Source organism: Salarias fasciatus, chromosome 20, assembly GCF_902148845.1.
Source record: "Salarias fasciatus chromosome 20, fSalaFa1.1, whole genome shotgun sequence".
Taxonomy (NCBI): Eukaryota; Metazoa; Chordata; class Actinopteri; order Blenniiformes; family Blenniidae; genus Salarias; species Salarias fasciatus.
In genome coordinates this window covers 23,091,122-23,116,675 of record NC_043764.1, presented here as the reverse complement: position 1 = coordinate 23,116,675, position 25,554 = coordinate 23,091,122, and the positions used below count along the sequence as shown (strand labels likewise).

Genomic DNA, 25,554 nt, shown 5'->3' with positions numbered 1-25,554 from the left:
GACTTGCTTCCCAATCCAAACACAGGAACCTGCATCACGCAGCTGTCAGTCAGAGGAGAGGGCCTGAAGAGCGGCGACTGCATGTCTGTGGATTAATGAGAGGGCAGCGAAGCCCACACTCAAGTGTATAGACGCTCTGCCTGGTTACTCATCTACCTGACATATCAAAAGACATCCTCTTCTCAGATGTTCCGCTCTAATATCAAAGATGCACTTTCTACCGCTGGTCAAAATGCAACTTGAGCCCGGCAGAGGATAGTCGGAGGCGAAGCTGCCCCCTTAGAAGCTCTTTCTCGAAACCACTTTAGAAGGCGACAGTGCTTCCAGCCTATCATCATTATCAAAGTCCACGCTGTTTGTGCCTCTGCAGATCGCGTTTCGCCGTGCATTTCGCCTTTAACTCCCATTGTAATCAAGCGTTTGGATCGAGTCTCTTGTATTCATCTTATCATTATCTTCAGCCATCAATCACCTCCTAATTACAGAGCTCAAATAAGACCATTCAGAGTGACTTGACAGGCGAAACAGCCTGACTCCCGATAACTGCTGGCTTGGCCTCTTCGACGTACATTATTACCAACTTAAGTAAATGGGTACGGAATATACTCCTGGCTTCTTTTATCAACTCGAGGCTGAAATACTGATACTGTAAAAGTGATCCTGTTTTTGGCAGCGACTCCGACTCTGGAATATTCATCCAACCGCATCAGAGAGCTCTGACTATCGCACATGTGAATTCCAAACGCAGAAGACGAGCAGCGGAAAGTGGAAGCGAGTGCTGCCCCGCTTGTCTTCCTCCCTGTGATAAGATTGTCTGCCGATAGGCCAGAAGTATGACGTAGGTGAGGGTTAAGAGGTTACCATATTGGCTCTCAGGACGGTCCAGGTGCACCGCACAGCTGGAATTATTCAGGACAATTAAGGCTTTTCCTTAAAGTGCTGCCAATGTTTTTTTGTTAGTGTGCTTCTTTCTCGCCCTCTCTCTCTCACACACACACCGACAGACACCTCATGTGTCCATATTTTACTCCTGCAATTTCAGAGGGTAACAGCAGGTTAAGTGGTTGACCCGCAGGCCGGCCCGGAGGCCCAGCCGCATTTCTATTGATGGGTCAGGGTGTTAAAGGTCACACATGTATACGTAGAGAAAACACCCTCGCACAAATCATCCTCGCCCTGATGAAAAGCCTGGTCTTTGTCTGCTTTCATCATCCACTCCCATCAAGCGCCCCGTCCCGCCTGCCACTGCGACTATCACGACCTGAGATATTATCCCGAAACACCCCCGCCATCTTTGTTCTCGCGGCCTTTAATCTGTGGTTTTGTTTATTATTTTGAGGCAATAGGACATGGTGATACATGGGATAATCAGCAGTGGGGATGCTTCAGTTAGGCCCTCATTGATCAGCACCGATAGCAGGGTGGTCTCACCTCTGCTCGCTGCAGCATCCCTCTCATTTCTCTCTCGTACGTACGAGCGACTCTGGCCTCTGTTATTTTACCTATGAATCATTTCAAAAGACTTGAATTATGTCGAGGTGGAATTTTTATCTATGCAGCACGGGGGCCAAGAACAATTCCAACAATCCCCAAATCAAATTAAGAGAAAAAATAGTTGGAGCCGTGCTTTGACAAGAGCAAGGCGCCTTTCATTAGGATGAGATTGATGTGGAACGACTCGGAGGCTAAGTGTGGAACATTCACTCATACGTGCAATCATTTACACACACACACGTACACACATAAATACACACACTGATATCATGGAAACAGTTGGTCAGTGGCAACTGCCGGTGCACTGCTGATGTCTATCAAGAACGTCTGAGCATTTCTTTTTATTCAATATCCATCCTCACTTTCGACATAATTATCCATTTGACAAATGAAGTCAGCAAAAAAAAAAAAAAGAAGAAAAAACATGATTCGACTCTAATGCTGTTTTGGCTCCGGCGCTGCAGTTTAATAGAGAAAGGCTGGGTTGGCAGGAGGACCTGCACATCATACCATGGCCCTAACTACAATGTTTGTTTTCTAAAACTTTAAATTACTGGTGTTTCTCATCCCCCCGTAGAAAAGACATTTATTTTTCTTTGGTGCTACCTATATCTTTTTTCCATCAGAAGCATCTGTAACTAATCATTGTGTTTGAACAGGAACCAAGAGAAGGCACTTAGGGGTCTTTGCAGAAATCGACTTAAATGCATTTTACTGGTGTCAGGACCTCAGGAAAGCCTACCGAAACAGCTACCTCTGGAAAAGTAGCGAGTGCAGTTGTCCCCAGTGACCAAGTTGTGCAACTGTGGAAACTGAACTGGACCTGAAGAATAAGAGCTTTCAACCTCTAAGTGACAGCAAAAAAAGGATGAAGCTTCTCCGTGAACCCGATCAAAGGGCAAAACTGAGCTTTTTTGGTTTAAAATAATAATTAACAGCCACTGTTGCAGCTCACCTGTCAAAATTCGTGAAATTCAAACGGAGGCATCATGCAGCGGCCGCGCTGTTTGTTTGAATGCGCTTGGGAGGCACGACGTAATGCCACCACGACAGGTCAGATAACCATCGCCACTTTCTGTAAAGACATGCACTGATGTGGGTATGCATGTACACTGTGGACGTGTTGTGTTTGTGTTGACAGATATGAGCTCCATGAGAGTCCTACTGGGCTGAGTGTGAAATTTGGCAGGCGTGGGCAGAGCCGTGCGGTTTGCCGCTGCACCGTAATACAAATGAGACACGTTGACATGAGTATCAGATGTCACAGGGAGTTTGCTGGAAGCCCTCATCCATTACCAAGTGGGTGATAGGGGGGCTGGAGAGGCAGACAGCGTTCTATATCAATATTTCAATATTCTGGCACAGACGGCACACCGTTGCCAGAGGCAGGCTGCTCAGCGTGGAGCTGAAATGTCAGGCAAATGTCACCTGTGGAGCAGCGGTGTGAGGTGGAGGAGGGTGCCAGTGAATAACTCCCGAGTTTTGTGTGTGTGTGTGTGTGTTTAATAAAAGTGGGTGGTCTTGAGCAGTGAAGACCAAATCTGTTTAAACCGTGTTTCCAGCCTGTGACCTTGAAAGTTACTCCGTTGGACTGAATGTTATTTATTTGGACATCTTATACACACTCACAAATGACCATTAGGTGCTGTGTTTGATAAACAAACTGATTGGATTGCTTGTGTGAACGTGTGTGGTTTTACTGCCTCGCTGTCCACAAGGCCCCTCAGATTGGGCCCAATTTACCTCAAGGACGTGGAAATTAGTGCGTGCGTTCACACCGCACACATGTGTTTGCGTACACACACGTGGTATACACCTTACCATACACAGGCACACATAAACACACACACATGTGCACTTCTACTGACGCACTGCACTTGTTGACCCAGTCTCAGTCTCATTCAATTCCGTCTTTACTCACTCATCAGGGCTCCCAGGATCGGTTTGGGTTTCAGGGTGTGCTTCGGGCCAATAGTAACCACACACTGAAGGGAATAGAATATTGTTATTTGCATACTGCCCCAACAGTCACCCCAAAGCTGTAACTCCAGGATTAAGTCATATCATAGTCTAATCCAAAAACATTGAATAAAGCAACACTTCTCTTATGAGATTTGTGCTTTCCTGTGTATATGATTTTATTTCATTTTTCTGACTCCTCGTCCCTTTTTTTTATGTCTGTGTTTCTCTTCCAGGCGTATCTCAGGGAATCAGCTGAGGTATATCTCAGGCCACGCTCTCCAGGGGCTCCATAACCTCAAAGTTCTGTAAGTAAACTCTCACTCCCTCTCACCTATCTCACCCCTGAGTAGTCCCTCATCGCCGTCGCGGGTTGCTCCAGTCGTAGTTTTTCAGGCGGGACAGAGTTTTTCTCCTGCCTTGAATAAAACACACATGCTATGCGTCATTAACTGCAGTTAAAGTTTATGAGTTAAGGGGGACCTGCTCTGCGTGGAGCTCGCTCATTTCCAAACAAGCCCTGTTTTGGTTGCAAATACACACGGACATACACACACGTGCACACACGCACACGCACACGCACGCACGCACGCACGCACGCACGCACGCACGCACACACACACACACACACACACACACACACACACACACACACACACACACACACACACACACAGGTGTAATGCAGGGACCTCCCAGTCACACCACCCACCCAGATTACAGCAAGTGACAAAAAAAATTCACTCCAGAACTCAATTCAAAGCTGTTCTCTTAACACCCCATTCCTCGTTCTGTGTTTATAGTCTTATGATCCATGGCCACCAACTGTTCGAGCTGCTGTGAAGTATTAAGTCATGAAAAAAAAAAAGTGCTAAGCAGCCATAAAGAAAAAAAAAACCATAGTACCTTCTGACTTGCAAGTGCAGCATCTAATGAGCTGGAGCCATATTTCTAGAGGGTGTAAGAGAAGGAATTTCAACATGAGGATCGGCGATTGGCTTAATTGTTTTTGGATGCTGGCTCAGAATAGATTGAGAAACACATCAACAGAACACAAGTCTTGCTAGCAAACTGAGGTTTACAGTTTGAGGGAACCTGGGGAATTACACCAAATATACCAGAAGATCGTCCTCCACCTTGTTGTGCAATGCTGAAATGCACACAGAGAGAATGAACCAGTCAGTCATGAATCCTGGGACAGGACACACGCAGTTTGAATGATTGTGGGTCCGAAAGCATTCATGCTACACATTAAAACAACAAAGCCAACTTTGAAGGGGCTGTTTGACCTCAGAGCAGCTGAGCTTTTGGTTTTCTTTCCCGATACATTAGTGAAAGTCAAACCATGTCAAACACAAATACACCGCTGATCTTATGGAGGGTAGCAGTAAGGTCCCTGCTGACACTGACACACACACACACACACACACACACACACACACACACACACACACACACACACACACACACGCACACGCACACCCGCACACACGCACACACACACACCAGGTTATGAACCTCAGATGTAATGCAGTGAAGCTCCCTGAGGGGATTTTTCTTTGAAACAGGAAAAGACTCAATTTAGTGTATTTATCATGGCATCATCATCCCAAAGGGAATATTTTCCATGTTCCTTTTATTTTAAAAGAAAACTTTACATTTTTAGACTAAGGCCTTCATTGTATCTTACAGGTTTGTTGAGAAAAGCACTGGAGCGTCAACTGAGAGAAATTTCATCTTTATATAGCGGCAACCAGGGCACACTAGTGTGTCAATTAAATTAGTTCAGTCTCTAAATATTAATTCACGCTGCTGTATCATAAAGGCATGAAGGTTGTTATTCGACATAGAAAAGCCTAGTTTTGAGTAAGTGTTGTGACAAATGTCTATGCTCAAGCACAATGTCGCAAAAAGGCACGATGGTCCGCCTGACACATCGGCGGCTATGTGTCCCGTTAGCTTATTTCAGCCAAAAGATCACAGTAAAACTTCGAAGAAAGAATGAGCAACAGATAGAGAAAGCAAAGGAGGGTGAAGAAAGAGAGAGCGCTATTGTTTGCTCCCCACTTCCTCCTCATTTTCGCTCCATTCTTCTCAGAATGACATCAGCAGCCCACCCAAGGAGGTTCTCTTTCTCCTCTCTCTACCCTTCACTCTCTGCTCTCTTCAAGCTTTCACTGGCCCTTTCCTTTTTGTGTCAGATTTCCCTCGCGATGGAATTATTTGTTCTGCCTGACGTGCGCTCACACACACCAGCTACACTAAATCAACTAAATAGGCCTCGTATCTGTAACCGAGCGATGTGTGCGATGCCTTTCAGGATGCTGCAAAACAACCAGCTGGAGAGACTTCCTGGTGATGCTCCATGGGACCTGCCCAACCTCCTGTCCTTGTAAGTCCCGCTGTTATACACACACACACACACACACACACACACACACACACACACACACACACACACACACAGTAATCACGCTGCTCTACCTCATCCTGCGGGGGAAACGAAACATCCCGTGGCCACCCACAGATTTCGGCGCTAACCGCAACGCAGGTATAGAGTACCGCTGACAAATTACAGGCCGTACCCGGAGCTGGCTGTAACAGTTGCGCATTCAGTGCGGATGGTAGGAGTCACAGCCTGATTGTGTCAGCGCAGTTCATGGTAGCATCTGGAAGCCATGAGAGAAACAGCAGACACTGCAGGCCAGGGAGAGCATCTCCAATGAGCTGTGAAACAACCCCATTTTCCATCAATTCCCTCTCTCTTCCTCCTCCGCTCCCGCTCCTCCGTTCGACTCCCACCACCCACACCGCTATCCCCCCGGCTAATGAGAGTGTTTGGTGGCTTAATTGTCTAATCTGTGGGTCAGTGTATTTCTGTGCACACTTGGATGTGTGCGTGTGGACCACCTCATCTGCAATACCTCAACCCCTACCCGCTTCGCCCCCGTCGTTTTTACCGCACACGTTCTCCCCGTCGCCGCGTTCCAAATTATTAATTCTTTGTAAATATCCATAAAGCCATTTCCCTCATCACGCACGCACAAAATAGCTGGAGCTGTAACCCAGGAGGGGCGCCCACACGGAACTCCTCTACCACCTACAACGTTTCCCTGTCTGGTATAAAGCAGAACTACTCTCCCTTGATGAAGTCTGTGGGCCTGTGCGCACACACACACATGCACACACATACACACAGTGTTCAGCTCAGGCTGTCCTCATGGGAGTGCGTGCTCGTCTGAATGAACAATTTGCTGTCATAATGATGTCTGTCTGTCTTCAGTTCGTGTGTGTGTGTGAGCACAGGCGTGAGTGTGTGGTCTCCCCCAAAATTTTTTTTCAGGTAGAGATTGTCTCAAGTAATGAAAAACACACACACTCACACAGAGTACACACACAGATCCAGTGTATAGAGACGCACCTTGTCATTATAGTAATGATAAGCTCAGCGGAGGAAGATTACTGGAAAGGCTTTGGAGAGTGAAGCTTGTCGGCGCCTCTCACTGACAATAAACACACCAGGTAAACGGAAAGAGAGACACCGACTGAGTCAGCACGCGGACTTTAATTTAGTATAAATCTATAAATGAGGCTTTCATCCCAAATAAATCGGGCCTTAATCCCTTACAGAAATGCCTTTCTCAACAAGGAAACTGAATTAAGAAATTTGTCTCGCCACCGACGAAAGAAATGACAACAAATGATAAGAGAACTGTGCTTTAGATCAGAGCTTTTATAGGCAGAAAGATGTGTTTGGGGTCTCAACCAAAAGGTTAAGTAAATGTAATCACCAGAGATGGCTTTCACAAGCAGCTGTAGATCAGTATAACAGAGCTTTCAGAGTGACTCTGAAATGTGCTTCTCTGAGTTACTTCTCTGCATAAAACTTTTGGCCATCTGGAGAATTGAACCAGCATATCCAGGTCTGCAGGTCTCCTGCATCATTTAAAAGATCTCTCTCTCTTTCTCTCTCTATTTCTCACTCCGGTAATCGTACGTCAGACTTTGATGTGATGGACAGGAAATAGTCTACTTTATTGGCTCCTGTGGAACATTCCTGGTTCTGTCTGGACCTTCTGCAGACCTGGCAGGTCCACCCAAAGGAGCAATTATTATTTTGCCCCGGAGAACAACCCAGAAAGTTGAAGGGCCTTCCGTAGCTTTCATCCTGCGATCTGGGTCGGGGACAAACAATGTCCACAGTTGGAGTCCACAGGATGCACGAGGACGATGTTTAGCGCCGTGGAAAGAAAAAAAAAAAAAAGAGAGAGAGAGAGAAAGAAAAAGTGTCCTGAGGAAGTAGAGACGATGAAAAATTCTTGGAGTTGTTTTAGTGTGTGCGCTCTGACATGTGTGCTGGAGGGTGTCTCTCTGTGCGCCTGTATGTGAGCATCTGCCAGTGTATACAGTTGCTCTCCTGATGGAAAATTTCCCCGGGGAGAGAAGTCCGGGGTTCACAGTTCAAGTTCGGATTTCACTTTGATGATGCACTTTGTTTGGCGAAGCCTCGGAGGGGCGAGGAGAGTGAGGAGGAGCCGCAGCGCCAGAATCAAAGAGCCCCGGTGGAAGGCTGATAAAGGAGGATGTTTGAAAGACCAACAAGAGTTAAGGACTGAGATGCAGAGGGGTTCACAGTCGCTGTGAGTGCATCAGTGAAGATGTAAGAAAGAAAATGTGACCGTGAATGGGGCCAGGGGGAGAAGAGGGAGATTAATGAATGAGTGTGAAGGGCCAAAGAAAGAAGAATAGCAGGAGGAAGTGGTCTCAGCCTGTCAACTCTGCCCCGAGGGGGTCATTCATCACTATCGACAGTGTGTACGCTTTGTGTGTATTTACGTGGGGTGTGCGTCCGCTCGTGTTGCCTGTGGGTTCAGGACACAGAGGCAGTGAGAGGACAGAGGTTTGTGTGGTTGAGCAGATGAAAGCGTACGTGTGAGAGGATATGGGTCCAGTGTCAGAACTTCATTATTTCCAAAAAATGAATGGTGTCAGTGTGGTGAGAATGTCTTTTCCTGTCAGCCATCTTTTGCTGTTCTTCTCTACTTCTGCCCTTTTCTTTCAGCAAAAACAGAAGCATAACGTATTTATATGACAAAGTAGGGACGATAAAACATCCTCACGACAGTCATTCCTACATGTTTGTATCTGTGTCTCATCCTTGTTAAATTTTGCACATGTCCGTGCTGGTAAAGCTCGACATGGCTTATTTAGCATGGGAATAAATCATAATGAAGACCCTCACCGAAGCTGCAGCGGAGATGAAAGAGGGAGAATAAAGGACGTGTAATTCTCATAATAACCTTCCTGTAAGCCAGAGCGTTTAGGTGCCATGACACCCGACCACTAATGCGCTGATACACAAGCACACAAGCGAGCGTACTGTACTGGGATGATTATGGCGCTAAGCTCAGTTCCTCTCACCCTGCAGGCGTCTCGATGCTAACCTGCTGTCTGAGGTCCCGGCCGAGGCCTTCAGAGGAGTCCGCTCACTGAGACACCTGTGGCTGGACGACAACTCCCTGACAGAGATCCCGGTGGCGGCCCTGGACTCTCTGCCCTCGCTGCAGGCCATGACGCTGGCCCTGAATCAGATCACACACATCCCAGATTACGCCTTCAACAACCTCTCCGCCCTTGTCGTACTGTGAGTGACATCTTGATCTGCTTATTGAAAACCCTCCTATATGCGCCGGTTTCTCAACTTACCCAAGAAATTATTTGTTCCGTTGACCTAGAACAGGGCGGTGATTATTGCAGTGTGGAAACGTTTTTGAGCAAGTAATTTCTGATTTGTTGAAAAATATTTGTGGCCTTTTTCCAGCCATCTCCATAACAACCACATCCAGACCATGGGCTCGAAATGTTTTGAAGGTTTACACAGTTTGGAGACACTGTGAGTATCTTGAAAGTACACACACCCACACACATGTGCATTTTGCACACACTCCAGGACAGTGGTTCCTCTTTAAAGTGAAACTTTGAGCCTGTCCCACAAACTCACACACACACACACACGCGCACACACACACCCTCGAGTGATTTCATTTCATCAACGTGAAATGAGTACCTCCTGATGCAGGCTGTGTGATGACAAAGTATCAGCAAGTATCAACATTCATTTGGTATGGTAGTGTTTACAGCAATCACACTGCCTCAGAATCACCCCCGAGATATATGAAAAACTCTGGAGAGGTAACAGAACCAGGCTACGTCCATTTACTCCGACTGTGCATCTGGCTACACTTGTGTGAGTGTGTCTGTTTAAAGGTGACTGGAGATACATAGAACGCTTGAGTTTAATGCATTTGTTTTTTTTTTTTATAAATCATATGTACTAACTGTGCCAAAGAAAAATGAAGTGCAGAGCTAAATTGTAAAGTCATAATGATTAATGGTCTGGTAATTTCAGCAGGTGCCTGAACGTTTCTCAAAACCACAACCAATAAATGAACGGCAGGAATGTGAAGAAGAAAAAAGATCCTCTTTGATTACTTTGAAGTATCATCAGCAGATTCCTCTGTGTTTTGTATAAGTAATTGCTCAGCAGTACAAAGGTCAGGTTCAACACAGAGCGGCTACAGGAGAGTACGTGCCGTCGCTTTGATAACTACAGCCCAACTACACACCAATACTGAAACCGCAGAAAACCGACACGGTCTCATGGAGGAGGTGGAGAAAGGAGGCGAGAGAAATGGAGACGCTTGCAAAGCAACGTCTCCTGCAAAATTCATGGTGGTCTGATGAAAACACTAGTTTCTGGCTCGATGCTTAACAACCTGTTGAAGTGCAAAAAAAATTACGCGTTCCTCTTTATGAGCATGTGTGTGGGCACATGCATGTGTGTGTGTGTGTGTGTGCGTGTGCGTGCGCAGATAAGCAAGCGCTCCTGCTCCTGCAATCACTAGCGTATGGCCAGCTTTGCGCTCGACTTTAAAGCCATTATGCATGCTGGGAAATGTGAGGAAACATCGTGTAAGTCAGAGGAGCCTCGGTGAAAAAAGATGAAGGGAAACCAGAGAATGTGAAAAAGAGGGATGGAGGTCTCCGGACCAGAATAGTGTGTGTTAAAGTGTTTGGGCCGTCAGCGGTGGAGAGGGACAGATGATTCAGCGGGATAAGATGACGGGTGTCACTGACGTGGGGATTGCGCTGGTATGAGGGGTTAATCTCCCGCACTGACCGTGCTTATGAGAAATACCGGAGGCCATCTGCATCGCCGCCACCCTCCCTGAGCCCTTGTGTGCATTATAAAATCATTACAACGAGGAGCCGGCCAGGGTTTTTGCTTGAAAATGCAGCAACATATGCAAACAAGACAGAACAGACGAAGGCAAACATTTCACAGCAGCCACTGAAAAACACACAAACACACCCAGTAGTGTGTTCATCAAAGGCATTTTAATATTTGAATAGAATGAAGTCAAATCCAGGGGAGTAGGACTTTTAGTGTGTTTGATCTAGACTGTTGAAAATCTTCAAAGACATTACATGCATGCACACAGGCCTTGGCACGGGTTCATTTGGCAAAGTAAATTGCTGTATGCACGCACACACACACACACACACTCACAACCCCGTTCCCATGCGGACAAGCACATCTACAGTGTCTGCGCGCAAGAAATACAGTATCGACCTCTTTTCCTGCCACCTGCACATGAACTGTGTCAGCTTCAGCCATGGATGTTTTGATACAGTGTTTCCTGGGAAACTAATGAGACCAAGACCTCAATAATTGGGCTGGGGCTTCAGAGGTCAAAGGTCACACCCAAACTTCACACTCCACAGCTGTCAGCCTCCCAGACCGGGGAGGAAATGGCTCGCATACATATGGAATCAGACACTTTCTCATGCATAGAAACATTGAATTTCTTATTTGTATGAAGTATGACTTCAATTGCAGGGATATAAAATCTCCATCATGGTTTGGACGGATTCCTCCAACAGATCATTTATTCATAACTGTTCCTCTCGTAGAGATTTAAACTACAATGATCTGCGGGAGTTCCCTGTGGCTATCCGGACGCTGAATAAACTTCAGGAACTGTGAGTACGCGCACGCACGCACACGAAAACACACCTGCCCGGCGTGACTATCGTGGTTGTGTTATCCCAAGTAATCCCGTTAAGTGATTTTAATGTGGCACTCGGATACAATCTCTCTCGCCCTAAGCAGGTGCTGGCTACACACCCACGCAGCCGCTTGCCTGCACGTACACACACACGCACACGCACAAGCTGCGTTTTCCCTGGGCTTCAGCAGATGTTCCGCAGCGTGCATATGTGTCACAGATACAGCGTATGTGCGTGTGTTTACATCTCATGTGTCCAAAAATGTTTTTCAGCTGCGCCACGGCAGGTGCAGCATGAGGACATACGACTTGCATCTCACTCCTATACACACTCCGTCCCTCCTCGAAACACACACACACACACACACACACGCAAAATGAGAAACACATTGATTGACTGTCTGACTAACAGTATGTTTTTATATTTGCAGGGGCTTCCATAACAACAATATCAAAGCCATTCCTGAGAAGGCCTTCGTGGGAAACCCGCAGCTCCAAACCATGTGAGATTACTATTTATCCGTACGGCTACAATGTACACATAACAGACAAACAAGCAATTACACTGTCGTGTCAACACCATCTACAAGCCGTTTTTGAGAACAAATTAAACAGCTTGATGAAATCCCGGTTTTCCTGCAGTCACTTCTACGAGAATCCAATCCAGTTCGTGGGAAAATCCGCCTTCCAGTTCTTGCCCAAGTTGCACACGCTGTAAGTATGCGGTCAGTGGAAGCCGTTCCAGTGAGTTTGCCCAAACACTGTTTAAATCATCCTGCGTCCCTTGCAGTGAGAGTTGAGTGGACATGTGTAATGGCCTACTGAATGATGTTGTGTTAGCGTATTGCTGCCCAGTGTGCTGATGTGGTAAGAGAGCGGCTGTTGTAAGAACATGCTGAATGGTGTGACTTATGATGTCTACCGAGACAGCCAAAACAGCCCGTGTTGATGTTGGAGGAGACGTTTGATGGCTGAAATGAGCTGTTAGACAAGGTCTGTGCTCATGCATGTACGCGTATGAGTGAAAGAAAGAGGGAGAGGCAGGAGGAGAAAGAAAGACAGTTGTCTGATGGATTTTTTTTTTCTTCTTCTTCTTCTTCTCCCTGTCTGACTGCAGCTCCCTCAACGGGGCAACCCAGATACGAGAGTTTCCAGATCTAAAGGGAACCACTAGCCTGGAGATCTTGTGAGTATTTCCTTTACAGCAACTCATTTTATCAGTATTCAAACAGCGGCAACAAAGGGAGGAGAGCAGACGAACTTCTCCAGGTGTCCACATACAACCGAGGATGAGAGTGAAGAAAGATAAGCCTTTGCTGGAGTGACACACACTGTGTGTTTTAGGATTCTCGGAGAGACAGGGAAAAGACAGGAGACTCACACGAGGATAGGGAGGAGTCGGCTAGTTATGCCATCCACTGACAGGTCTGGCCAACCTCCGCAGCTGCCTGTCCGACCACGTTAGGCTCACAGGACCGGGGGATCCTCTCGCCTGCTCGCACTACAACAATGATCAGATGTTCCTCTCTCCCGCCGCAGGACTCTGACTCGAGCCGGGCTCTCGGCTCTCCCTCTGGACCTCTGTGAGCAGCTGCCTCGCCTCCGAGTGCTGTGAGTACACGCACACACACGGGAACGGAGAGCGAGAGGCGCAAAGCACTGATACCCAAAACCCAACTGTGCCCTCGAGCAATCATTCATAACATCACTCCACTATGAAACCCAGCCACTTTCAGACTCCCACACAAAAACCATTGTCTTGAGTCGCCCTCGTAATTTCTCCACAATATAAAAGTAGACGGCTCGTGATTCTGTTCCTGTGTGTACTCCTGCAGGGAGTTGTCTCACAACCAGATAGAGGATCTGCCCAGCTTCTTTCACTGCTCTGCACTGCAGGAGATGTGAGTACTTCGACTGCCAAGACAGTTACACACTAATGCATCAGAAAGAAGGTTCGCTTTTTTTTTTCTGCATTGTGTACATGTAACCCTATACGTGTGTCAACAGAGGGCTACAACATAATCAGATCAAGAGGATAGAGTCAAGCACCTTTCAGCAGTCGACTTCGCTACGAGCGCTGTGAGTCAACCTTTGTGCAAACAGCCCATTTTTCCTCACATGTTGGACATTCTTGAAATAATTTCTGGAGCGACGGTATCCAAGTATGTGATTTTACCACATTGAGACGCAGAACGAACTCTGGCGTTAGAAACCACTGACAGGTAGAATTGCAATGCTTTCACAGGCGGCTGACAGCTTCTTCAAAACAACACATTTTGCAAGGTGTCGCCAGCAAACTGTCATGAAAACTCTTTATACGGTCCACTGAGGGACAATCGTTGACCCTGAAGCAGGGTCAGAGTCTGAAAGCATCGCAGATAACGTTAATACTGCCTGGGAGAGAATTGTGTCTTGAAACACGGTAAATCGCAGCGGTCATGTTGACCTGCTGTCCAGAAGTCAAAGTGTCCACTAGCGATGGTTGGTTAGGATGAAATGATGTGGACTTGTGACAGCTCACTGACATCTAGTGGCAGTAACAGATGACACACTGGTTTCAGTGTGTAAATGTCCTTCCTTTTCACTCCATATGACTTCCCTTTCCTTTGTGTTTAGCGATCTGAGCTGGAATATGATCGGATGGATCCACCCGGATGCCTTCGCTTCCCTTCACTCTCTGATCAAACTGTGAGTAAACACAGATCCGCAGTAATCACTAAGACTCTCCAACCTATCATTTGTTTTTGCTTTCTTACGAATGTCAATTTACCTCCTGAAATGATATGTTGCACTTGTGTATCTTTAATTAAAGTTAAGTGGTATCTCTGAGCTTTTGGCTTAGACAAACACTTCACACTTGAGAGTGTAGGCCACAGAAACTGCTCAACTTTGGCTGAAATGCAGTTATTGTCTGAAAAACCCCCGTGTGGTCAGGAGCCTCGGCTCAGGTCATGCCAATACAAAATTGCTTCATTGTGTGAAGACCGTTTGAAGTTTTCCTGGTTAAATAAACAGACACTCCACGTCTGACAGAAAGCATTATCTCCTGGGAATCTGATAGAGATCCGTTTGAAACGTCGACGAGACAAGGCCTTTTTGTTACCGGGAAAAATCTCCGGCATCATCTACAATAACAACGCACTTCGGAGACGCTGGCTCGGCCCTTATATATCATATTCATCACTTGTTTCCTCTCTCTCTCTCTTTCTTAGGGACCTCACTGAAAACCGTCTGAGCTCGGTGCCAGTTGGAGGTCTGGGTGGTCTCACACATCTCAAGCTGAGGGGGAACACAGAATTATACGAGGCCTTCAGTCCCGATCACTTCCCCCATATGAGGTAACATCTAGAGTCAGGCATTCACATGGACTTTTTTTTTTTTTTCTTCCCCAAACATTAAAGAAAAAGTGAGAAGATTTAACATACAGAACACACCTGGATCATTACGGGCCCAGGTGTGTATCCTTTGGCTGTGAGGAATAATGCATCCCTTCCCTTTCCAAATTATTCTCTCTCTCTCACAATTTTCTATTAATATCATCAACACAGCGAGAGCTGCCAAGTATGACAACTTACTAATTACAGAGCGGCCCTGCAAGCCATTCCCAGGCTGCATTACAACAACCAGGAAGCATTTGTCAGCGGCAAGTTAATTCTTGTTCCAAAGACCCCCGAAGGCCTCCAAAGGTGTGGCGAAGTGAAAATGAAGAGTGAATCTCAAATACACCTGAGATGGCATGTGATCAAAGTGCAGTGTCAGCACGACTGTAGAACATAGTCCAAAACAGAAGCCCTGGCAAAGAAACTTTAGAAAGCACTTTTCAGGTGGAAGTGTTTGTGTGCTAAAGCACGTTGATCCAGGCTTTTAAAAAAGAAAAAAAAAACCAAAGTTTCTTCTTCAGTTTAGGATGCACTTGAGCGTGCACTTAAAAAAGTTTATTCTGACACAATAATTAAAAAAAAAGGAAACTTACAGTGTGTCTGTTATCCCCATCCCAGAGGGAAAGGGATAAAAAGTATCTGAAGGTTGTCTCGATAGTAATTATCAATTTTTAAGTGGAAAAAAAAGACTTAAAAACTACACAGATGAACAAAATTCTGTCTAATTAATGCAGGAATCTGCTGACCTGAAAGGAACTCTTTCCTCCTCATTAAAGTTTTTATCATGTTTTTAATTTATGAGTTTCCAGAAAGTTCAACAACTTGTAAAATCAGCCATCAAATCCAGACCCTGCAGAGTTTCAACCAGACCGACAAAAGCCGTTTCCTGCTAACTTGTCTGCACTTCTTTTGTCCTGCTGTTTCCATGAGATTAGATGATTCATTAGACTAGAGATCCATTAGTTTCTATTATAGATCAGTATATTTCTGCAAGTAATATAATTATGTATAACTATCATTTACCAATGATGTAGAAAACTAAACATTTCAAAACATATTAAATAAAAAAATGTTGAAATGACTTTTTTTAAAAATGCTGTTTCAAAAAGATAAAACACAAATATAGGATGTTGATTAACCTTAAACTGTTATCTAAAAAGGTAAAGATAGTTTTTTTTTAAGCAAAACATTGATTTTGTTGTTTCCATCACTTCAAACCACATAAAAACAGTCCAAATGGATGTTTGTCAAGTTTTTTTAATAATTTGAATAATCTTGAGATTATCTTCAGATATCTACACATGTATTAGCAGCTAAGGTTGAATTAAAACAGTTGAATATGTTGTGTGAAAGCAGCACCGGAACTGACAGTAAAATCTAACATCAGTCAGGTGTCACGTTTTCTTCAGTAAACTTGTTTTCTGTTGTGGCAATCGTGTATTCTATTTTTATTTTGTAATCACAGTCTGTATCTGTTTTCCACAGGGTGATAGAGATGCCGTATGCCTACCAGTGCTGTGTGTACGGCTCCTGCGACAGCTACAAGCCAGCCGGTCAGTGGGACACAGAGCAGAGCACGAACGAAGAGCTGCACAAGAGGACTGTGGCTGTGTACCCCGTCCACGCCGACACACACTGTAAGACACCCGGACCCTGTTTGTGTACGTGCTCGGTGTTAAAGCACATCAGCATCGCCGAAACCACAGTTGCCTGGTGCCTGGCACGAAACATGCAGGATGATCCTCCAGGCTGCACGAAACACACCAAAATTCAAGTGAAATGATTCCAATTAAGCCATTAAAACTGAAAAAACAAAAATCTTGGCGTACCACAAGGTATCAATAACAAAATTAAGCTACAAAATAACACATCACTGACTGAAATTTATCTACTTTTAATTGTTAGAAAAACATATGCCAATCAAGGTTTTTTTTTTTTATGCAAGAGCCAATTATCTGAAAGGAATATTTTTCTAGTCACTGCACCAAAACCCCTACGGCTACATCATTTGTCATGCACATCACCTGGAAAGGGAAAATAGACTTTATAATGAATCTGTTTGCGTTGCGTGGATTTTCAGACACTGCTCTGGATGAAAATCGACAAAATGAGTCCGTAACAGTCTGAACCTTGATCCCCAACAGACGACCCCGACTTGGAGGAGTTCCAGCTAGAAATCGAGGAGGCCAAACTGCAGACCAGCGTCCAGTGCACACCCACGCCTGGTAAAGCCAGTCGCACCTTCACTGAAAACTAAATGCAGAGTTTGCATGTTCTCCCTGCTGATGAGTCTGTGTGGTTCCAGGTCCGTTCCGTCCGTGCGACTCCCTGCTGGGCAGCTGGCTGGTGCGCGTCGGCCTCTGGTCCATCTCCCTGGTGTCTCTCATGGGGAACTCCGTCCTGCTCCTGTCCCTCTTCGGCTCGCCTGGCTACCTGTCGCCGCTCCGCTTCACCGTGGCGTGCATGGGGGCCTCCAACCTGCTGACGGGCGTGTGCACGTGCACGCTGGCGCTCGTGGACGCTCTGACGCTGGGGGAGTTCGGCCACCACGGGGCCCGCTGGGAGGGCGGCCCCGGCTGCCAGGCGACGGGCTGGGTGTGGGTGTTCGCCTCGGAGGCCAGCGTGCTGCTGCTGACCCTGGCGGCGGTGCAGTGCGGCGTGAGCGTCACGTGCGCCCGGGCCTACGGGAAGTCGCCGTCGCTCGGGAGCGTACGCACGTGCGCGCTCTTCTGCCTGACCCTCTCCCTCGTGCTCGCCTCTCTTCCCCTGGTCGGCGTCGGGGAGTACGGCTCGTCGCCGTTCTGCCTCCCCTCGCCGCTCCCGCCGCCGATCTCCCGCCTGCCGTCCTCCCTGGGCTTCCCTCTCGCCCTCATCATGATGAACACTCTGTGCCTGCTTATAGTCACCGGCTCATACATCCGCCTGTACTGGGAGTTGCTGAGGGGGGAGTGTGAGGGCCTGTGGGACTGCGCTATGATCAAACACGTCGCCTGGCTAATATTTACCAACGGCCTTCTCTACGTGCCGGTGGCTTTCCTCTCGCTTTGTTCTCTCCTGGGCCTCCTCTCTCTGGGGGAGGAGGTGCTGAAGTCCGTCCTCTTGCTCCTCCAGCCCTTGCCAGCCTGCCTCAACCCTCTCCTCTTCCTTCTTTTCACAAGAGATCACTCTCAGTTGTTCTTCTGGCCTCGCCCTAAAGCCCACCCACAGCTCCGCCGGGACCACACCTTTGACTCGTTGGTCTCCGTGGAGACGGAGAAGAGCTCCTGCTCTGACTCATCCACGCAGGTGTCGCTCACGGACGCCGACGCCGTTTGCAACGAGGGCTCGGCGCTCCAGCCCCGGCTGGATCCCATCAGATTTTCCCACTGTTCCTCCACCTCCTCCGTCCCCCTCATCCCCTGCCAAATACCCACTCCCACCGCCAGAGATAGAGATAGAGCGGCAGAATGAGGGCGCCAGAGCGACGACGAATGTTTGGAGGGTTCGTGATTAGCAGCACCTGCCCTCTTTCTCACTCCTCCAAGACCTCTTCTCTCACCTTTGAACCTCTATGAAAAGCTGTCTGAAAAGCTGGGACACTAAAGGCATTCAAGGACCATCGTCGCACTGGGTTTTCACAGAAACTGTAAAGCACAGTCGAGAAGTTGAAAAGAAGACGGAGATTAAAACAGAGAGCGGAACTTCAAGCAAACGAAAGACTCGTTACTGGGACAGCAACTAGTTTTAAAATCACACACATCTTAGACACGATGCAGTGGACTGTGTGGACAATCAAGGACTTGAAACGTCAAGGACGAAACTCAAACAAAAGCCCTTCAAGCTCAACGTAAAAGCATCAGACAAATCAGTGGTGTTGCCAGGAGGGAGTTTAGCTAGCAACTGTAGAATATTAAGTGTAAATGTTTGTAATGAAATGTGATTGTGAGAAATGCAACTTAGAAGTTACAGATTGTTTGGTTCTATTTTTAAGTGGAGTTGCTATTTGGTTTTTAAATATAAACTATCCGATTGCTAAGGTCTGTTTAAAAAAACAAAGAAAAAGGGACTCATCGTCAGACACAGCAGGTCATGTTACCAGTGTAAGCTAACTCTGTCAGTCCACACAAATCCGATTTCCTGATGTAGAACTTTATAAGTGATGTTCTTCTGTGTGGCAGCAAGCTGGTCACACGCGCTGTTTCATATGGTTTACACGGTTGGATCCCATGTGTGCAAGCCGCAGTCGCTCAGACTGAATGGGATGCGTCTTTACTTCTGCAGACTTTAGCATAGGGTAGCGATGTGTACATACAATGTAACTACCTCTGAACTAGCATGGTATTGACTCACTACAGCCTTATGATGTCTGTTTCCGTTTTTATAAACAGCAAATATATTATTTTATATATTGAGAAATAAATCCTTAGTTTGTAAAAACAAAAAGCCTTGTACTATTTAGGATGTACATACTTTGTATACAACTGGCATATGTTTGAATAAAATTATCATCTTCATATTGTACACAATGTCTCTGCTACTGGGTGTTCGTCCATACACAAGAAGTCAAGATGTTTAAAATACATCAGCACATTTAATAAAATAGAACAAGTAAGGCACATACACATATACACACATTGCATTCATGAGCCCAGAAACAAATTGGGTGATAACAGAAGCGCAACTTAAAAGATTTAAGTTGACCAACAAGTGAAAAAAGGAGCGGTGCCTCCATTCACAGTATGAGAAAGAAACTACAGACAGGTTCTCTTCGGAGGCTCTTCTTCCTGCTGAGCATCGACGGACTCTCTTTTTCGGGACAGTCCTGTCTGATCAGAAGTATTTTCTTTGTTGCTCTCCACAACTCCCTGAACAATGACAGGTAAGAGCCATATTTACAACCAGCACTACTGGAAAAGCAGTCATGGAACAGAAGACATTCTATAGAGGGAGTACAGCACCACCTGGTGGGCTTAAAAGCCACTACATAACTCGTTTGTACTGAAAGTCTTTCATTAATGGCATATTTTTGATACTTACTAGGTTCTTCTGAACAGCATGCTCTTGAGTCCACTTCCGGGCCTTCTCCGTGAACAGATGTTTGTTGTATTTGAATTCTGATGACTATAAAGAAGCATCATGTTACAACTTTGGTATACACAGTCTCTCAAGATAATAAAGCAATGAAGGGGTGCCAAACTCAATTTATTTCAGGGGCCACATGTTGCATCTGATCCGAGTATGTATTAGTATTATCTATAAATAACTAGCATGTTAATGCAACAAAAGTATTGTTATATTATTAAGCTCTAAATTTAATCCAACTATTCTTTTACAATCCATGACAAACCCGAAAACTGATCAAAAGAACAGCAACTGCAACAACATTAAGCCTCAAGTTCACCATGTTCTGTACAACTTACAGATCACAGAGGATTTTTATTACACTATTAACGTACATCTTCAAAGGCATTTTAACATTTGGTTGAAAATCAAACATATTACAGGCAAGTTCAGACTGTGATCAGAATAACTTTTCAATGTCTTTAATGTAGACACTTTACTACATCTGTCTACACTGAAGCGAGTTACCACATTAAAAATAAATAAATAAATAAATAAATAATGATGATAATAAAGTTATACCCCTGTGCGCTTCTGGTGGTCAAGCTCGTAAACTGCAGTTAATGTCATAAATCCTCAGGGCTGGATAATTTCATCTTGCATCGTTGATTGGGCTTTCTGGAGGGTTATACCTCATGGCACCATAAAACCTCCAAACGTTTTGTGACGAATTATTGTTTAAAAAAAAAAAAAAAAACCCAGTGTGTGTTTAACACACATTTCTATTAGAAATACACAGGAAAGAAGAGGCCGGTTTAAATATATTTTGAGGAGAAAATGTAAGATCTGTGATTGGCTCTAAATTACTATAACGTATGAAATGAGATCCACAATCAGGTCACTGCTTTTTCCAGAGTAATTATTAAAACAGTTCCTGAAAGCTGTTTTAAAGATTAGTACAACTTATGCGCTGAATCAATGTGTGTCTCACTATGTCAGCCATGAGAGGGTCGTCTGGGTTGGGCTCAGACATGAGCAGCTGGATGGAAGTGAGCACAGTGGAGATGTTCAGAGACGGTTTCCAGGCTCCCTGAACAACAGAACGAAACAGAAGATGTTGTAACTCACAGACACGAGCGGCACATTTCTATTTCAAACCCGATTAATGACGGCAGAACAAAAATACTCTTCAAATCTTGTACAACCTTTGGCGGGAGCTTCAGAGCATCGTGGCAGATCCGTCCTGAATTGTCGATGTTTGGATGGTAGATTGGGGTCAAGAATCGGATTTTGGGAGGCTCAAATGGGTACCTACCACAGGAAAACACATGCTGGTTAAAGTTATTAAAGAGTCAGAAAAACTGGTAGATAAAGGTGGGACGTCAACTGCTGGTTACCTCTCAGGAATCTTGACCTCCAAAGAGAAGAGTCCGCCTTCATAAGGAGTTCCTGATCCTCCCACGATCTCTGAAGGGAAAATAGAAAAGTTTTTATTAGAAAAATGATGTACGTGCTCCTGAGAATAAATGTGGAGAATGGTTTAAAGTATTTGTGAGTTTAATTGCTTGTTATTTGTGACACATTTTCCCATCTCAATCAGCATTTAAAATAACATGAAACACCATGAAAACACGAATCGTTACAAATGTGTGGATTGTTCAAATAACTTCAAAAAGACATTGTATTTGGTACAGTGAGTGCACAATTAGGAATTAAGTCTGTCTTCCTTAAAGGTGCATTAAGGAGTTTTACAACCTTAAAAATGCTTATTTTCCACCATAAATATGTGACACATTTTTAATGATGTGTACAATGTGCCCTGACATATTCATTACAAGTACCTCTAACAGCGCTAAATTGTCACTTGAAAGTTGCAGTGCCGGTCCGGCACCAGCATTTTTTTTGGGAGAATTTGAAAGGAATGACGTAATGCGCGCTCCGCTGGTTAGGTTTCGATTTGTCCGCCATTACTCCGCCAGATGCTTAGTGAGCAACAACTGAGCAGGATCTTCCAGAAATTAAGAAAAGACTGGCTTCTCGCACTGCCACAGCTCCAGCACAGACTCCACCAGGTAAAAGAAACTTAAATCTTACTTGAGCGCTTCTAAACGAATGAAGAGGGAGTCCCCCTCTTCCGTGCACGCGAGCCACAAGGACGAGTTTTTCACTAAGCTGCATTACGCCCAAGGCCTGCAGGGGGCGCTGTTTCGCATAAAACGTGCAAACTCCTTAAAGGTGCTGTAGGCAGGATTCCACATCTCCGCCATCTTGCTTAGGTTTACCTAAGCAAGATGGCGATTTGACCCATCTAAGATGGTGATTTGAAACCCAGCACAGCCAATCCTGTCCTGTTTTCTCTAACATCACGCCCTTACGCAAGTTAAGCCCCTCCCACAAGAATGCGCGACGAACACCCCTCAACCAATCACGGTTAGAGCCTCATGGGCTCTTCTGATTGGTCGAAGATACCTGGAGGTGTCGAGATTCCTTTTCAGCTCAGAACAGAGACAGATGGAAACGCTGCGCCCTCGCGGTAGTGCAGTTATGCTACACTCCTAAAGGATTATCAATGGATACTCTAACATTTAATCCAAAGAAAACACAGAAAAATTAGCATTGACTAGCAAAATCCTGCCTACAGCACCTTTAAGGCGCCTTTAATTTCTCATAATGTTTTTCTCTAAAATCATGTTTTCTAACCCTGCTCCTGGAGAATGACTGTCTTTGGACCCATTTCATTTAGTTAAATTAGATTTGTGCTCTTGCTACAATGTATTTCTGTTAGGACCTTTCTTCATTGATGTTTGTGTGTGCACAGTGACAGTGTTTCTGCTACTGTTCTGAATTTTTTGGGATATTTTTTCCTAAAACAACTGCTACTGCTGCTGAGGAATTTTTAGAGAGGAGCTGAAAAGAATTCACTGGACACGAGGATGATGCAGAGTTGATTACAAAGTTGAGATGCATAACTTAGAGAGTTCAGAGGGAGCAGTACTACACAGGGTAGAAGGATAGTATGATTATCTTCATATAGAAAAATGCTCTCTCTGAACAATGGGTCGTCTGTTGAATTGTGATAAATCGATTTAACCGATACCAAACAACCGTCTGTGAATGCACTTAGCTGAATGAGAGAGAAGCTGCCTGAAGGTTCATGATGACCAGGAACAAAGTGTTTCCTGATGAAGGATTGTACAGTATGGATCACTTTTAAGTGATACGTGGAGCGAGAAGGGAATAATGAGGACATATTTTATTCCATGTTTCTCGTATGTTTTCCAATTACCTTTACGCTCCAAGAAAGGCTGTAGACCCATCAGACCCATGGGCCAAAATCAGTCAACAAGAGGCTCCAATTCGGCATGCACGTTGTAAAAATTTTAGAGAAAACATTGATTTAAAAGAAAAAAAAAAAGAAACAAATCTTAAGTGTAGCAGACACAATACAACACAACCTGAGCTGAGACTTTAGTGATGCTGCCATGACAGATAGCTAGCTCACTGTGAAAATGCAGACCAACATCTCTCTGTATTCAACACACAGACTGGGAACTTATTGAACACCAGGACCTGGAAACCTTTAGAGGTACAGCACCAGACTGCATCAAGTTCTGTATGGGAGCTGTGTCTGTGGACAAAGTTTTCCAAACCAGAAACCCTGGATGGCCAGCTTGGTCCGCAACTCTGCCTTCAGGTCAGGTGACAGAGCTCTCCACAGTGTGGCTTGATCTGACCAGAAAAAATGCATCAAGGAGGACAAAATCCGACTATAAAAGCAGGATACAGTCCTGGTTTGTCAGCAACAGACGACAGGAGGTGTGGCAGGGTCTGCAGAGCATCATGAATTTCAGAGGAGCTCAACTGCTTCTTTGCATGACTCGAATTACCACAGCGACACTCGTGTGCCCCGGCCATGCCCCCACCACACTCGAGCACCCCCCTACTCACTGTTGAGGAGCACGATGTGAGGCGTGTGCTCCTGGTCTGGAAGGAGTGCCTGGAAAGTTGCTCAGAGCATGTGTTCACCAGCTGTCCTGCATCTCCTGCAGGATTTTCAATTTCTCCCTGAGACAAGCAATCATCCCCACCTGCCTGAAATCCACCACAATCATCCCAGGAGCAAACCAAGTCACCCACAACCAGCCTCAATGACGACCACCCTGTTATCCTCACATCTGCTATAATGAAGTGCTTTGAGAGAATAATGCTCCAGCACAATAATGACAGGAAGCTGCTGCTGGCCTTACAACCACTCATCCATTGAGAGGCTGCTGACAAACTGGGTTTCCACCTGGTACGGGAGCTGCACTGAGGCAGCCAAAGCAGCACAGAGGATCGCTGGCTGTCCTCTCCCCTTCCTCGTGGACATCTACTCCACCCGGTGCACCAGCAGAGCTCAGAACACTATAAAGGACAGATTGCATCCCAGTTGTCAGCTGTTTGACCTGTTGCCCTCTGGGAGGCACTACAGATTCATAAAAGCAGGACAAACAGACTAAAATCAGCTTCTTTCTGAGAGCTATTGTTAAGACTCAGCCAACCACATACTGTAAAATGTGCAATAAGCATCACTGTCTCTGCTGCTGCTGCTGTTCACTACTTCATATCCTCTCACTCCGAGCAATACAGTCACAATGAAAGTGTGCACTATACTTTTTTCTTTAATTATTTTTTTTCGTATATCCTTTGTGATATTTATAATGTACAGTATATTGTTATATTTGTGGTGTCTGCACTAAAAGGAGAAACTCTCCAATCTCGTTGCACATTGTATAATGACAATAACGACCATTCTGATTCTGTTTTAAAGTCATGCTGTAAAGATGAGTTTGTTTTGGACATGCCACTGTATTTTGCACCAAAAAAATTAAAATTGTCTTTATGTTGAGACTAGTCATTTTCCGGAGCAGCTGTACGGTTTTGTGAAAATATAGACAATTTCATCATGTCCACTCTGCGTCACATTAAAGAAAAAACTTAAAAGTTTAAACTTAAATGTCACACTATATTTACCTGCTCAGCCCACTCAAGATTAAACTGGACAATATGTGGCTCATGAACTAAAATGTGTTTGGCACCCCTGGAGATTAGAGGAAAATGACTGTTTCGTTTGTGTGAGTGATTATTATTATTATTATTAACAAGCTCTGGTTTTGAAATGGGTGTGCAGGGACTGATAGAAAAAGCCAGAAAATGGTCCCCGACAGCCAAATTGTACGAAACATTGGGTCAGAAAGTCTTACGAGCTCGGAGGTCATCTATCCGCTCCTCGGTCTGCCAGCACGTTATCCCGGGAGGAGGCTCGGTGCTCAGCATCTGGAGCTCACGCTTCAAACGGGAAGCTCTCTGCATGCTGGGAGAAAAAAACAAGGTACGATATGAAAAACTACTGCGACAGACGTGTCACTTTCTGCCGCCACTTAAGCTGACAATATGTTCAAAAATGCCTAAAGATGAATAAGGACGACATTCACTCAACGTAAATACGTGTTTTACTCTTACTTGGAGTTTAGTTGTAAACTTTTCCAGCGTCGCACGGCCTTTTTTATTTTCCCTCCGAGTCTCTGACGTGATGACGTCACCTGCGTGCGTCTGTCTTCTTCGCTCGATTT

At 45.4% G+C, this 25,554-nt stretch overlaps 3 protein-coding genes across 3 annotated transcripts in view; 2 read left to right on the top strand and 1 right to left on the bottom strand.

The window, feature by feature from the left end:
• lgr6 (leucine-rich repeat containing G protein-coupled receptor 6) overlaps positions 1-18,933 on the top strand; it is a 38,088-nt gene extending 19,155 nt beyond the window's left edge. The window contains exons 3-18 of the mRNA XM_030119442.1: positions 3,690-3,761; positions 5,774-5,845; positions 8,882-9,097; positions 9,275-9,346; positions 11,428-11,496; positions 11,954-12,025; positions 12,165-12,236; positions 12,640-12,708; positions 13,062-13,133; positions 13,358-13,423; positions 13,530-13,601; positions 14,139-14,210; positions 14,735-14,860; positions 16,388-16,539; positions 17,047-17,127; positions 17,208-18,933. Of these exons, the coding sequence (XP_029975302.1) occupies positions 3,690-3,761; positions 5,774-5,845; positions 8,882-9,097; positions 9,275-9,346; positions 11,428-11,496; positions 11,954-12,025; positions 12,165-12,236; positions 12,640-12,708; positions 13,062-13,133; positions 13,358-13,423; positions 13,530-13,601; positions 14,139-14,210; positions 14,735-14,860; positions 16,388-16,539; positions 17,047-17,127; positions 17,208-18,352 (2,500 nt within the window). The 3' untranslated portion in view covers positions 18,353-18,933. The remainder of the gene's footprint in view (positions 1-3,689; positions 3,762-5,773; positions 5,846-8,881; positions 9,098-9,274; positions 9,347-11,427; positions 11,497-11,953; positions 12,026-12,164; positions 12,237-12,639; positions 12,709-13,061; positions 13,134-13,357; positions 13,424-13,529; positions 13,602-14,138; positions 14,211-14,734; positions 14,861-16,387; positions 16,540-17,046; positions 17,128-17,207) is intronic.
• Positions 1-25,554, top strand: part of LOC115408633 (rho-related GTP-binding protein RhoA-D) — a 644,285-nt gene that overhangs the window by 365,113 nt on the left and 253,618 nt on the right. The gene's annotated exons all lie outside the window — the stretch shown is intronic.
• Positions 19,459-25,516, bottom strand: ube2t (ubiquitin-conjugating enzyme E2T (putative)). The gene is made up of 7 exons (XM_030119485.1): positions 25,445-25,516; positions 25,186-25,295; positions 21,340-21,409; positions 21,148-21,253; positions 20,934-21,032; positions 19,919-20,002; positions 19,459-19,746 (listed from the first exon to the last, which is right to left on the bottom strand). Exons 2-7 carry the CDS (start codon positions 25,292-25,294, stop codon positions 19,633-19,635), a joined length of 582 nt encoding a protein of 193 aa, XP_029975345.1. The 5' UTR covers position 25,295; positions 25,445-25,516; the 3' UTR covers positions 19,459-19,632.